General features: G+C 40.6%; 1 protein-coding gene across 1 annotated transcript; it reads left to right on the forward strand.

Annotated features, from left to right (window-relative positions):
• The first annotated feature begins 212 nt into the window (after positions 1 to 212).
• Positions 213 to 11,956, forward strand: LOC132630572 (uncharacterized). Its single transcript, XM_060346142.1, has 3 exons — positions 213 to 1,105; positions 1,265 to 1,464; positions 11,355 to 11,956. The coding sequence occupies exons 1-3, from the start codon at positions 213 to 215 to the stop codon at positions 11,954 to 11,956; spliced, it is 1,695 nt and encodes a 564-aa protein (XP_060202125.1).
• The last annotated feature ends 1,281 nt before the right edge of the window (positions 11,957 to 13,237 follow it).

A 13,237-nucleotide genomic window follows, 5' to 3' on the forward strand; every position in this document is an offset into this window, starting at 1 on the left:
ATGACAGCCTTAACGGCTTGTGCGTATGTATATGTATGTATATGTTTTTGGGCGATATGTTTTACGACAGCCTTGGTGGCTTCTGTACGATATGTATGCCGATTTGGTAAGGAATTATGTATGGGTGTCCAGTTCGGGCACTAGTCACGGCCTACGGGGTTGGGTCGTGTCAAAGAGCCTACAGGTCGTGAGATCTAGGAGACGAGGAGACTATGGCATTTATGAAGTTTGAGGTAGCAAATTTTGATGGGCGAAGTAATAACTTCAACATCTGGAAGATCAAGATCATGGCGTTGTTACGGAGAGAAGGATCAGTCTATGCTTTGAACGACTCGTATCTCGTAAATACGAAAGTGGCCGAGAAGCAAAAGATTGAGATGGAGGCGTTTAGTACAATTCAATTATCCTTATCAGACAGCGTGTTATGTGAAGTCAATACCAAGAAAACGGCTGCTAGTTTGTGGAAGAAACTTGAAGATCTCTACCAGAAGAAATCAGTAACAACTAGAATGTTGTTAAGGCAGCGTTTACACACCTTCAAGATAAAGATAGGTACAACTTTACAGGATTATCTTGATGCTTTTAATAAATTGGTTGTGGATCTTACCCATGCTGATATTAAAGTGGGAGATGAAGAACTAGCGTGCACTCTACTGATTTCATTATCACCAGCGTACAAAGACGTAGTTACTTCAATGATGTACAGTAAGAAGATGGTCACGTTACAGATAGTAAGACATGCATTGAATTCGGATGAATTAAGAAACCATATCAACAATGGTGAGAAAGAGGACCATGGTGAGGGTTTGACGATTAGAGGTCACTCGAGCCAAAGAGGGAGAGGCAAATCAGTAGCGAGGTCAAAGTTTAGGAAAAGGGTGAGTAAGAAGGATGTTGAATGTTGGGGTTGTCAACAAAAGGGTCACATTGGCCCGAATAAGAAGACTGATAAAACAATAGCCAGTGCATCTACGGTTCAGGTAGCTCAGACATCTGGAGAAGATTATGTGCTAACTACTTCAACAGATGACATTCAGACACACAAGTCGATTTTAGATTCAGCTTGTACCTTTCATATGTACTTCAAAAAAGATTGGTTTACTAGGTACGAGCAGACGACTGGGTTGTACTTATGGGGAACGATGAAATATGTGAAATAGCAGGCATTGGTTTAACCTGTATACGGTGTCTTGAAGGCATCATAAGAACATCGTCTAATGTTCGACATGTTTCCGATCTGAAAAAAGAATCTGATCTCTCTTAGTATTCTTGATAAGCTCGGATACAAGCATGCGAGTGAAGGTGGAATCTGCAAGGTGACCAAGGGTTCTCTGGTCATGTTAAAGGCTAAACTGGAAGGTGGTCTATATGTAATTATGGGCAGCACCATTCTAGGTACTGCGAATGCTGCAACCTCACAGTTATCAGATGATGACAAAGCTAAGATGTGGCATATGAGATTAGGTGTCACGACCCAACCGGAGGACCATGATGGGCACCCGGAACTACCCTACCGAGCACCTATTAGTATACTATCATAATCACCTTTAGGTGAGCCACATGGCTAACTCATAATTTCCAAGAACCAAATCACACAAGTTCCATCAAACACAGGCACATTTATATAAACATCATTAATTATGCCTATATATACACGCCGACAAGGCCATCAATAATGATAACCGATAAGGCTACGGAATACCTAGCTATACACATCTGTCTATGAGCCTCTACGAAGAGTATATAATATCATAAATACGGGACAGGACCCCGCCATGCCTATACACAAAAGAATAATACTAACAACTGCAGCTCCGGATCAAATGGAGCACTTCTAGGCAATCTCTGAGGAAGCAGCCTAAAGGTCTGGTCTGTCTCTCTGTCTACCTGCGGGCATGAACGCAACGTCCACAAACAAAAAAAGACGTCAATACGAACAATGTACTGAGTATGTAAAGCATGAGTAGTAACATGATGAAAATATGAAGGTAACATAAGATAAGGAGAACCCTTTTATACCTCGCTATACCTCTTAAGATGACTGTCATGCATACTTAACCTTTCTCTAAAGAAAAAGCATTTCATACATATAAATATAATAATAATACCATACCCGGCCGTATAGGCTCGGTGTCACTCGTACCCGGCCATAACAAGGCTCGGTGTTATCCATACCCGGCCATATAGGCTCAGTGTTGTCCATACCCAACTGCAGTGGTGTGCGCGCAACAGATATCATACCCGCCCATATAGTCTCGGTGTCACAACATAGCTTTATATATATATATATATATATATATATATATATATATATATACATATAGAAATACATAAGTAAAAGCAACATCATCATCGTCATCATTACTATATCTTTCCTCAGAGGATCGACTATCGTAGGATGAGATCAATGATATCATGAGGGTATCAAGAACTATGAGCTTTAGCACTTCTAGGAATTGAGTCATCGTGTAAGACATTATGAATATCATGTATAGGTTCACAACAATAGAATCATGCCTTAAGAAGGAAAGGATTAGCCTTAACATACCTTTACGTCTCCTTAGTTACTTAACGTTCTCCTCCCAAGCCCGCAAATCTACATTCAAGAGGATTCATACTAAGGTTAAGTCTTAAAAACACTCTTAAGCTCAAACTAGAGTAATTTGTGAGCCAACAAAAATTGGGCAGCATTTCCCCTATTTCATCTACTTCTACCAAATTCCAAAACGACTCCCAATCAACAATAACATCATCAACAATACCATAATTAAGAGACTTCATTCAAGTTATGCTTCATTCATCCCCAATACTCCTTTTCATGATCAACCCATAACAATAATTTCAACACAACTCCATATACACTTGTATACAATACTTCCTCATCAACATTATTACCACTCATAACAAGATTATACTCATAACATGCCAAAAATTATAACTCAAGTTAATTTATAGTTCAAAATATCCTCAAATTCATATTTGAACTCTCTTTTCATTTTCTTCCTTCAACCAAATTGTATAACAATCAAAAAACCTTAACAACATGCAATAGATGTAAAAACTTACCTTAATCACACAAGATCAAGCCTTGGATCAAATTATTCCACTAGAATGAAACCTCCAACTTTAACACCAAAGGAATTCTTGAACTTTACAAACCCCAGTAAGCTTTCTAGCACAGGAATCTCTTGATCCTCTTGGGTTTTGTATTGATTAGTACATAAACTTGGGGATAGGGTTTTAGAGAGCCTTGGGTTCTGAAATAGGGGAATAATGAACCCAAATAGGGAAAAACGAAATATAAAGCTTCACTTAAAATCCCACCGACATACTTTGACGGCCACTTTGACGGACCGTCAAACATTCTGCGATTCGTCAAATGGCTCAACCAGCCAGACCTCTCTGTGACCATTTCACGGTGGAGGATCCACCATTTGACGGGCTGTTAATTATTTTACGGTCGGTCAAATTGGGCGTCAAAATGCCCTTCCGATAAACTTTCTCTCTTTGATTCGTTTTAACCTCTAATCCTTCCAATACTTACTAAGCATAAACTTAACCCTTCACATACATAACATGAACATTCTTAGTGTCATATAACCTCAAAGGTAATCCCAGTCCAAGACAAGAATGACTAACACACGACAAAGCTTAACATACGAAACTACGAGGTGTAACATCCTTCCCCCCTTAGAAACATTCGCCCTCGAATGTTACACTCATAGGAATTTTATAAAAATTTCGCCAGAGTTTCCCTTGTAACTATACCACTATCATCCTATCACAACAATCCAAAATATACAATGCTTCACAAGGCTATAACGACAACAACAATAATGGCCACACACGACCAAGAAATCATTAAAAGGAAGCATTACGTACCTGAAGATAATGGTGGCTCTATCTGAACCTCATTTAGGAGTGGAAACAAGTATGGATACCTGAACTTCATATCTTCCTCAACTTCCCAAGTTATTTCCTCTCTATTATTGTTTCTCAATAGAACTTTAACTGAGGCTACATCTTTGGTTTTGAGTCTCCGAACTTGTCTATCTAGAATAGCAATGGGGACTTCTTCGTAGGACAATTACTCGGTGACCTGGACATCATCCACAGGTACAATTATGGAAGGGTCTCCAATGCACTTGTGAAGCATCGACACATGGAAAACTGGGTGGAATGATTCCAAGTCCGAAGGTAGATCTAACTCATAAGCCACCTGGCCTACCTTGCGTACAATCTTGTAAGGCCCAATATACCGAGGACTAAGCTTTCCCTTCCTACAAAACCTCATCACACCTTTCATAGGTGACACCTTCAAGAATGCCCAATCATTAACTCGGAATTCTAAATCTCGTCGGTGATTATGTGCATAAGATTTTTGACGACTTTGAGCTGCCAATAATTGATCCTGGATAAGCTTGACCTTTTCCATGGCTTGCTGGATCAAGTCTGGCCCTATTAACTTAGTTTCTCCCACTTTGAAGTACCCAACTAGTGATCTACACTTGCGCCCATATAAAGCCTTATACTAGGCCATTTGGATATTGGACTGATAACTATTGTTATAAGCGAATTCAATAAGTGGTAAGTGATCATCCCAACTACCTCCGAAGTCTAACACACATGCTCGTAGCATATCTTCGAGAGTCTGAATGGTACGCTCAGCTTGTCCATCAGTCTGCTGGTGAAATGTTGTGCTAAGACTCACCTGAGTCCCCAAACCTTCTTGGAAGGACTTCCAAAAATTAGCTGTGAATAGGGTTCCTCTATCAGAAATAATAGATACTAGAACACCATGGAGTCGTATTATCTCTTTGATATAAAGCTTTGCATAACCCCCAGCTGCATATGTAGTTTTGACTGGCAGAAAATGAGCTGACTTCGTAAGTCTATCCACAATTACCCATATAGAATCATACTTTCGCTGAGAACGGGGCAAGCCTGCAATGAAATCCATATTAATCACTTCCCATTTCCAAGTCGGAATTTCCATGGTTTGCAATAATCCTCCGGCTTTTGATGCTCAATCTTCACCTGCTGACAGTTAGGATATTGAGCTACGAACTCTGCTATGTATTTCTTCATTCCGTCCCACTAATATATGGATTTAAGATCATCATACGTTTTCGTCGCTCCCGGATAAACGGAATAACGGGAACAATGGGCTTCTTCTAAAATCGGATAACGTAATCCTGCAACATCAAGAACACACAATTTGCCTCGACATCTGAGAACTCCATCTGCAGAAATCTCAAATAATGACTTTTTCTTTTGAGGAAGTGTATTTCTGTAATGAACTAATATGGGATCCTCATACTAGCGTTGTTTCACCTCAACCACCAATGACGAAACGGCTGAATTCTGAATAGTAACTCCTATATTTCCCGAGTCGACTAATCGGACTCCTAGGCTAGCTAACTGCTAAAGCTCACGAGCTAACTCTATTTTCTCTGGCTGGCCATCACATAAGCTATCCATAGATCTACGGCTAAGAGCATCAGCTACGACGTTCGCCTTCCCTGGGTGATATATGATGCTAACATCATAATCTTTCAACAGCTCTAACCATCGCCTTTGCCGTAAATTCAACTTTTTCTGCTTGAAAATATACTGAAGAATCTTGTGATCTGTATAGATATCAACATGAACACTATACAAATAATGCCTCCACATCTTCAATGCATGAATCACCGCAGCCAACTCTAGATCATGGGTCGGGTAGTTTTTCTCATGTTTCCGCAACTTCCTTGAATCATAAGCAATCACCTTACCATACTGCATCAACACATAACCTATCCCAACGCCTGAAGCATCACAACAGACAACATAGCCTTCCGATCCTTCTGGAAGGGTCAGAACCGGGGCTGAAGTCAATTTATTCTTCAACACTTGAAAACTGCGCTCACAAGCATCCATCCATTGAAATTTAGCTACTTTCTGAGCCAGCTTTGTTAGTGGTGCAGAGATGGAAGAAAATCCTTCTACAAATCTTCGGTAATAACCAGCCAAACCCATAAAACTACGAACCTCCATAGGTGTTGTAGGCCTTGGCCAAGTCTTTACAGCTTCAATCTTCTGAGTATCCACCCGAATACCATCAGCTAAAATAATATGCCCTAGAAAAGTCACAGAATTCAACCATAACTCACATTTTGAAAACTTTGCATAAAGCTCTCAAGCCTAAAGAACTCTAAGGACAGCACGTAAGTGATCTGCATGTTCTGCCTCGGATCGAGAGTATACCAGGATATCATCGATAAACACAATCACAAATGAATCTAGAAAAGGCCTGAACAAACTATTTATCAAATCCATGAACACCGTCGGTGCATTAGTTAATCCAAATGACATTACCCGAAACTCGAAATGACCATATCTAGTTCTGAAGGCTGTCTTTGGAATGTCCTTCTCCCTAACTCTCACCTAATAGTACCCGAATCTTAAATCTATCTTTGAGAACCATTTGGCACCCTGCAATTAATCAAAAAAATCATCAATCCTTGAAAGTGGATATTTATTTTTGATCGTCACCTTATTCAGCTGTCTGTAATCAATACACATTCACAAGGAGCCATCTTTCTTCCTTATAAACAACACAGGTGCTCCCCATGGCGATGAACTAGGCTTGATAAAGCCTTTCTCGAGCAAATCCTTCAATTGCTCCTTCAACTCTTTCAATTCTGTAGGAGCCATTCTATAGGGAGGGATAGATATGGGCTTAGTATCCGGTATCACATCAATGGAAAATCATTCACTCGCTCTGGTGGAAGACCTGGAAGATCGTCCGGGAATACATCAAAAAACTCGTTCACTACTGGGACAGATTAAAGAGTCGACGGTTTTGCTTTTGTATCTTAGACCCGGACTAAATGATAAATATAACCTTTAGCAATCATCTTCCTTGCCTTGAGATAGGAAATAAACCTACCTCTCAGAGACGCTGTATTACCCTTCCACTCTAACACTGGTTCTCCCGGAAACTGGAAACGAACTATTTTTGTTCTGCAATCAACATTAGCATAACAAGAAGCCAACCAATCCATACCCATAATAACATCAAATTCTACCATATTCAGCTCAATCAAATCTGCCATGGTACGACGGTCACAGAATATAACCACACAATTTCTATATACTCGACTAGCTATTACCGGATCACCAATGGGTGTAGATACTTTGAAAGGTTTATTGACTCAAGTTTCACCCCAAATCAACCAAAAACATAAGGAGTAACATATGAAAATGTAGATCCTGGATCAATCAATGCATATACATCATGAGAGAATACCGATAATATACCTCTGAAAACATCAGGGGAGGACTCAAGATCCTGTCGCCCGGCCAGTGCATAGATACGGTGCTGAGGACCACTCGAACTGGGCGCTCCTCCTCTATCTCTACCACGACCTGTTGGTATCTGTGAGCTCTGCCCCGGAGGGCGTACAGATAATAAAGAACCAGCTGCTAATCCTGTGGACTGGACTATACCTCTACTACCTTTCGATGGACAGCATCATATGGCCTGGCTGACCGCAGGCGTAGTAAACATCTAAACCTGATCGGCACTGTCCCCAATGTAGCTTCCCGCACTGTGTATGTTGTGGTAAGGGTGGTCTCATCCGGCCTGAATCACCTCTATACTGAGAACCCGGGACCCTGAAACTCTAACCCGGTCTGGAGTGAATAGGTCGATCAAATCTCTAACCCGCAAACCGTGGAGGTGCACTAGTCGCTGTATGGCCTGAGTGCCTAGAATACTGCTACCTCTGACCTCCTCTAAACTCACTAACAGGACCTGAGGATCTAGCCCTCTTGATATAACCTCTATCATGCTCACGCTGATTCCCCCGCTGTTGCTGCCGCTCTTCAAAATTCTGGGCTTGGGCCTGGATGCGAGAAATATCCATACCATCCTGAAGTGAGGCCGTCAAACACTTATCCAACAAATGTGGCCCTAAACCATTTACAAAACGGTGCACGTGATCCCCCATATCAGCTACCATGGCTGCAACATACCTAGCTAAAGAATTAAAATGGAGGCTATACTCTAGGGCACTCATATTCCCCTGTCTAAGATTCAAGAACCTGTCAGCTCTGGCCCGTCGAACCTCTGGCAGAAAATAGTGTCAGAGAAAAGCATCTACAAACTCTTGCCATACCGGTGGAGATGCGTTAACTCCTCTAGAAGACATCCAATCAGTATACCCATGAACCGCAACATCCCGTAATGTATAGGAGGCCAACTCTACAGACTCAACATCCGAAGGATGCATTCCCGCAATTTTCTCAACATTCCATCTATGAAGCTCTGCGGGTCCTCATCCGGTTTTGACCCAAAGAATTCTGGAGGGTTCAGACTAATGAAATCACGGGCTCGGGCACTGACAGCTCTATCACCATGACCCGTACCTTGCCGCTGGCCCTGAGCAGCAACTAACTGTGTAAGCAAATGGATGGCCTCTCTCATCTCCTGGCCTGAGGCATCTGGGGGAGGAACTTGGGGTGATGGAGCTGGAGCTGAAGCTCATTCATGCTCCTCAGAAGCAGGCAGTGAGTGAGAGGTCCGAGATGGAACCTCATTCTGGGACTCGCCCTCCTCTACGTCTGTCGGCAGTACCCGTTCAGTCCTTCTTCCAGCCACTGACTTGCCCTTCTGGGCTGTTGTAGCTTTTTTCTTCACAGACATCGCTGAAAACATAACGCACGGTTAGGAAAAGGGAGATTCTTATATCATGGCTCTATCACACGATCTATGATGAAGAAGCAGGTCAATCATTCATAAATGCCCGCAGCTTCCCATTTATAAGTGTAGCGTGCTTCACATACATAAACAAGACTCTACTGGACACGACTCGTAGACACACCTTAGGACGAACTGCTCTGATACCACTTTTGTCACGACCCAACCGGAGGGCCATGACGGCCACCCGAAACTACCCTACTGAGCACCTATTAGTATACTCTCATAATCACCTCTAGGTGAGACACATGGCTAACTCATAATTTTCATGAACCAAATGACACAAGTTACATCAAACACAGGAACATTTATATAGACATCATTAATTATGTCATATATACAAGCCGACAATGCCATAAAAAATGATATACAAAATGTGAACCGATAAGGCTACGGAATACCTAGCTATACACATCTGTCTACGAGCCTCTACGAAGAGTATATAATATCTTAAACACGGGAAAGGACCCCACTATGCCCATATATGTACACAAAATAATAATACCAACTACATCAGCTCCGGATCAAATGGAGCACTTCTATGCAATCTCTGAGGAAGCAGCCTAAAGGTCTGGTCTGTCTCTCTGTCTACCTGCGGGCATGAACGTAGCGTCCAAAAACAAAAAGACGTCAGTACGAACAATGTACTGAGTATGTAAAGCATTAGTAGTAACATGATGAAAGTATGAAGGTAACATAAGATAAGGAGAACCTTTTTATACCTCGCCATACCTCTTAAGATGACTGTCATGCATACTTAACCTTTCTCTAAAGAAAAAGCATTTCATACATATACATATAATAATAATACCATGCCCGGCCGTATAGGCTCGGTGTCACTCGTACTCGGTCATAACAAGGCTCGGTGTTATCCATACCCGGCTATATAGGCTCGGTGTTGTCCATACCCAACTGCAGTGGTGTGCGCGCAATAGATATCATACACGGCCATATAGGCTCGGTGTCACAACATAGCTTTATATATATATATATATATATATATATATATATATATATATATATACATAGGAATACATAAGTAAAAGCAACATCATCATCATCATCACTATATCTTTCCTTAGAGGATCAACTATCGTAGGATGAGATCAATGATATCATGAGAGTATCAAGAACTATGAGCTTTAGCACTTCTATGAATTGAGTCATCGTGTAAGACATTATGATTATCATGTATAGATTCACAACAATAGAATCATGCCTTAAGAAGGAAAGGATTAGCCTTAACATACCTTTACGTCTCCTTAGTTACTTAATGTTCTCCTTCCAAGCCCGCAAATCTATATTCAAGAGGATTCATACTAAGGTTAAGTCTTAAAAACACTCTTAAGCTCAAACTAGAGTAATTTTTGAGCCAGCAAAAATTGGGCAGCATTTCCCCTATTTCATCTACTTCTACCAAATTCCAAAATAACTCCCAATCAACAATAACATCATCAACAATACCATAATTAAGAGACTTCATTCAAGTTATGCTCCATTCAACCTCAATACTCCTTTTCATGATCAACCCATAACAATAATTTCAACACAACTCCATATACACTTGTATACAACACTTCCTCATCATCATTATTACCACTCATAACATGCCAAAAATTATAACTCAAGTTAATTTATAGTTCAAAATATCCGCAAATTCATCTTTGATCTCTCTTTTCATTTTCCTCCTTCAACCAAATTGTATAACAATCAAAAAACCTTAATAACATGAAATAGATGTAAAAACTTACCTTAATCACACAAGATCAAGCCTTGGATCAAATTATTCCACTAGAATGAAACCTCCAACTTCAACACCAAAGGAATTCTTGAACTCCACAAACCCCAGTAAGCTTTCTAGCACTTGAATCTCTTGATCCTCTTGGATTTGGTATTGATTAGTGCATAAACTTGGGGAGAGGGTTTTGGAGATCCTTGGGGTTTGAAATGGGGGAATAATGAATCCAAATAGGGAAAAACGAAATATAAAGCTTCACTTAAAATCCCGCCGACATATTTTGACGGACTGTCAAACATTCTGCGGTCCGTCAAATGGACCGTCAAATAGCCCAACCAGCCAGACCTCTCTATGAACATTTCACGGTGGAGGATCCACCATTTGATGGGCCGTCAATTATTTTGCGGTCCGTTAAATTGGGTGTCAAAATGCCCTTCCGATAAACCTGCTCTGTTTGATTCGTGTTAACCTCTAATCCTTCCAATACTTACTAAGCATAAACTTAACCCTTATTATACATAACATGAACATGCTTAGTGTCATATAACGTTAAAGGTAATCCCAGTCCAAGACTAGAATGGCTAACATACGACAAAGCTTAACACACGAAACTACGAGGTGTAACATTAGGTAATATGAGCGAGAGGGGGTTGACAATTTTGAGCCACCCAAACCTTTTGAAAGGTGAGAAGATTATTACATTTGATTTTTGTGAGCATTGTGTCCTTGGAAAGTAGAAACGGGTCACCTTTAGCACGGCCAAGCACAAAACCGAAGGGGTACTTGACTACATTTATTTAGATTTTTGGGGTCCATCTCGGGTTCCATCCAAGGGGGGAACTTCTTACTTTCATTGATGATTTTTCACGCAAGGTTTGGCTAAAAGTAATGTCTTTGAGAATTTCAAAAACTGGAAGACATTAATTGAAAATCAGTGTGGCAGAAAGATTAAGTGTCTTCGAACAGATAATGGCCTGGAGTTTTGCAATGAAGAGTTTGACAATTTCTACAAGATTCATGGTGTATTGAGACATAGAAATTTTAGGCATACACCACAACAGAATGGAGTAGCTGAAACGATAAACCGCACTCTTCTTGAGAAAGCACAATGTATGCTTTCTAATGCCAAGGTGCCTAAGGAGTTCTGGGCGGAAGCAGTAAATACTGCTTGTTATGTTGTTAATCGTTCTCCAGCGTCAGTGATTGACTTCAAAACTCCAAATGAGGTATGGTCAGGTAAATTGTCTGATTATTCGTACTTAAGAGTTTTTGGATGTTTCGCATATTATCATGTAAGTGATGGAAAACTAGAACCTAGAGCTCGAAAAAGTTTATTTATGGGATATGCTGAAGGGATAAAAGGATATAGAATATGGAGTTTAGATCCTATTAAGTTTGTAATCTGTAGAGATGTTACTTTTGATAAGGCCTCTATGCTTGATCCTGAAAAGGCTTCTATTGAGTTTGCAGGATAGAAAGGGGTAAAGCAACGTTGCTCCATTCTTACAACAGAAACGGTGGAGGAAAATGTGAAACTCACCGAGGAGGAGGATCAAGTGACTCAAGTGGAGTCAGATAATGAAAAACTCACACAGTAGTACCTGAAGTTGAACCATACAGTATATCTACTGGAAGGCACAAACGAACTGTGAAGCCTAATTCAAAATATTATCCTCAGCCTTCGCAAACTAATCTTGTGGCCTATGCATTAGCTACTGCCGAGAAGGAAATAAAGGATCTGGAACCCTCAAACTATACAAAAGCTACTATGTGTGGTGAAGCTGATCAATGGCGTTTATCCATGACCGAAGAGATGGAGTCTCTGCACAAGAATTAGACATGAGATTTGGTGAGTCTACCGAAAGGGAAGAGAACTGTTGGTTGCAAATAGGTCTTCAGAAAAAAGGATGGCATTCCGGGTGTAGGAGATGCTAGATACAAAGCGAGATTAGTTGCTAAGGGCTTTTGTCAAAAGGAGGGAATCGACTACAATGAGATTTTCTCACCAGTCGTGAAGCATAGCTCAATTCATTTGTTACTAGCTTTGGTTGCCCATTATGACTTGAAGCTTCATCAGCTTGATGTCAAGACTGCATTCTTACATGATGAACTTGAAGAGGTGATCTTCATGAATTAGCCCGAGGGTTTCCTTATTAAAGGAAGAGAAGAGCAGGTTTGTCAATTGAAGAAATCTTTGTATGGTTTGAAACAATCCCCACGACAGTGGTACAAGAGATTTGATGTGCTCACGATTAATAAAGGTTTCTCAAGAAGTGCATTTGATAGTTGCGTGTATCACATGACGGTGTCTGGTAATTCAACTATTTATTTACTATTATATATTGATGATATGCTTATTGCTGCTAATAGTATGACAGAGATACATGATTTGAAGAAACTGTTAAGTAAGGATTTTGACATGAAAGATTTAGGTGAAGCTAAGAAAATCCTTGGTATGGATATTCATAGGAAGAATGGTGAGGTACATCTTTCACAGAAGAAGTATATTGAGGAGATACTTCAGAGGTTTGGCATGGATAAATATAAACCCGTTAATCACTGTGTTTTTATCGTTTCTGCGCTAACAGAGATATTGACAGAATTTATCTGATCTATAATTTCGTATTTATTACTCCACCCCCCCCCCCCCCCCCCCCCACCCGCGCCCGAAAGTGTCAAGTAGAGTGATTTCTCTTTGTGACGGGCATTTAGCCAGAAAAATAGACTAGTTGCCCCTTGGAATTTTTATAAAATTC

This window comes from Lycium barbarum, chromosome 3 (assembly GCF_019175385.1).
Source record: "Lycium barbarum isolate Lr01 chromosome 3, ASM1917538v2, whole genome shotgun sequence".
NCBI classification, from domain to species: domain Eukaryota; kingdom Viridiplantae; phylum Streptophyta; class Magnoliopsida; order Solanales; family Solanaceae; genus Lycium; species Lycium barbarum.

Excerpts from the sequence above, each read along its gene's own strand:
- LOC132630572 (XM_060346142.1), top strand. The coding sequence starts at position 213 with ATGGCATTTATGAAGTTTGAGGTAGCAAATTTTGATGGGCGAAGTAAT. Across the intron at positions 1,106-1,264 it reads AAAAAAGATTGGTTTACTAG|TATTCTTGATAAGCTCGGAT; the intron begins GTACGAGCAGAC and ends GATCTCTCTTAG. Across the intron at positions 1,465-11,354 it reads GATGTGGCATATGAGATTAG|GTTTGGCTAAAAGTAATGTC; the intron begins GTGTCACGACCC and ends TTTTCACGCAAG.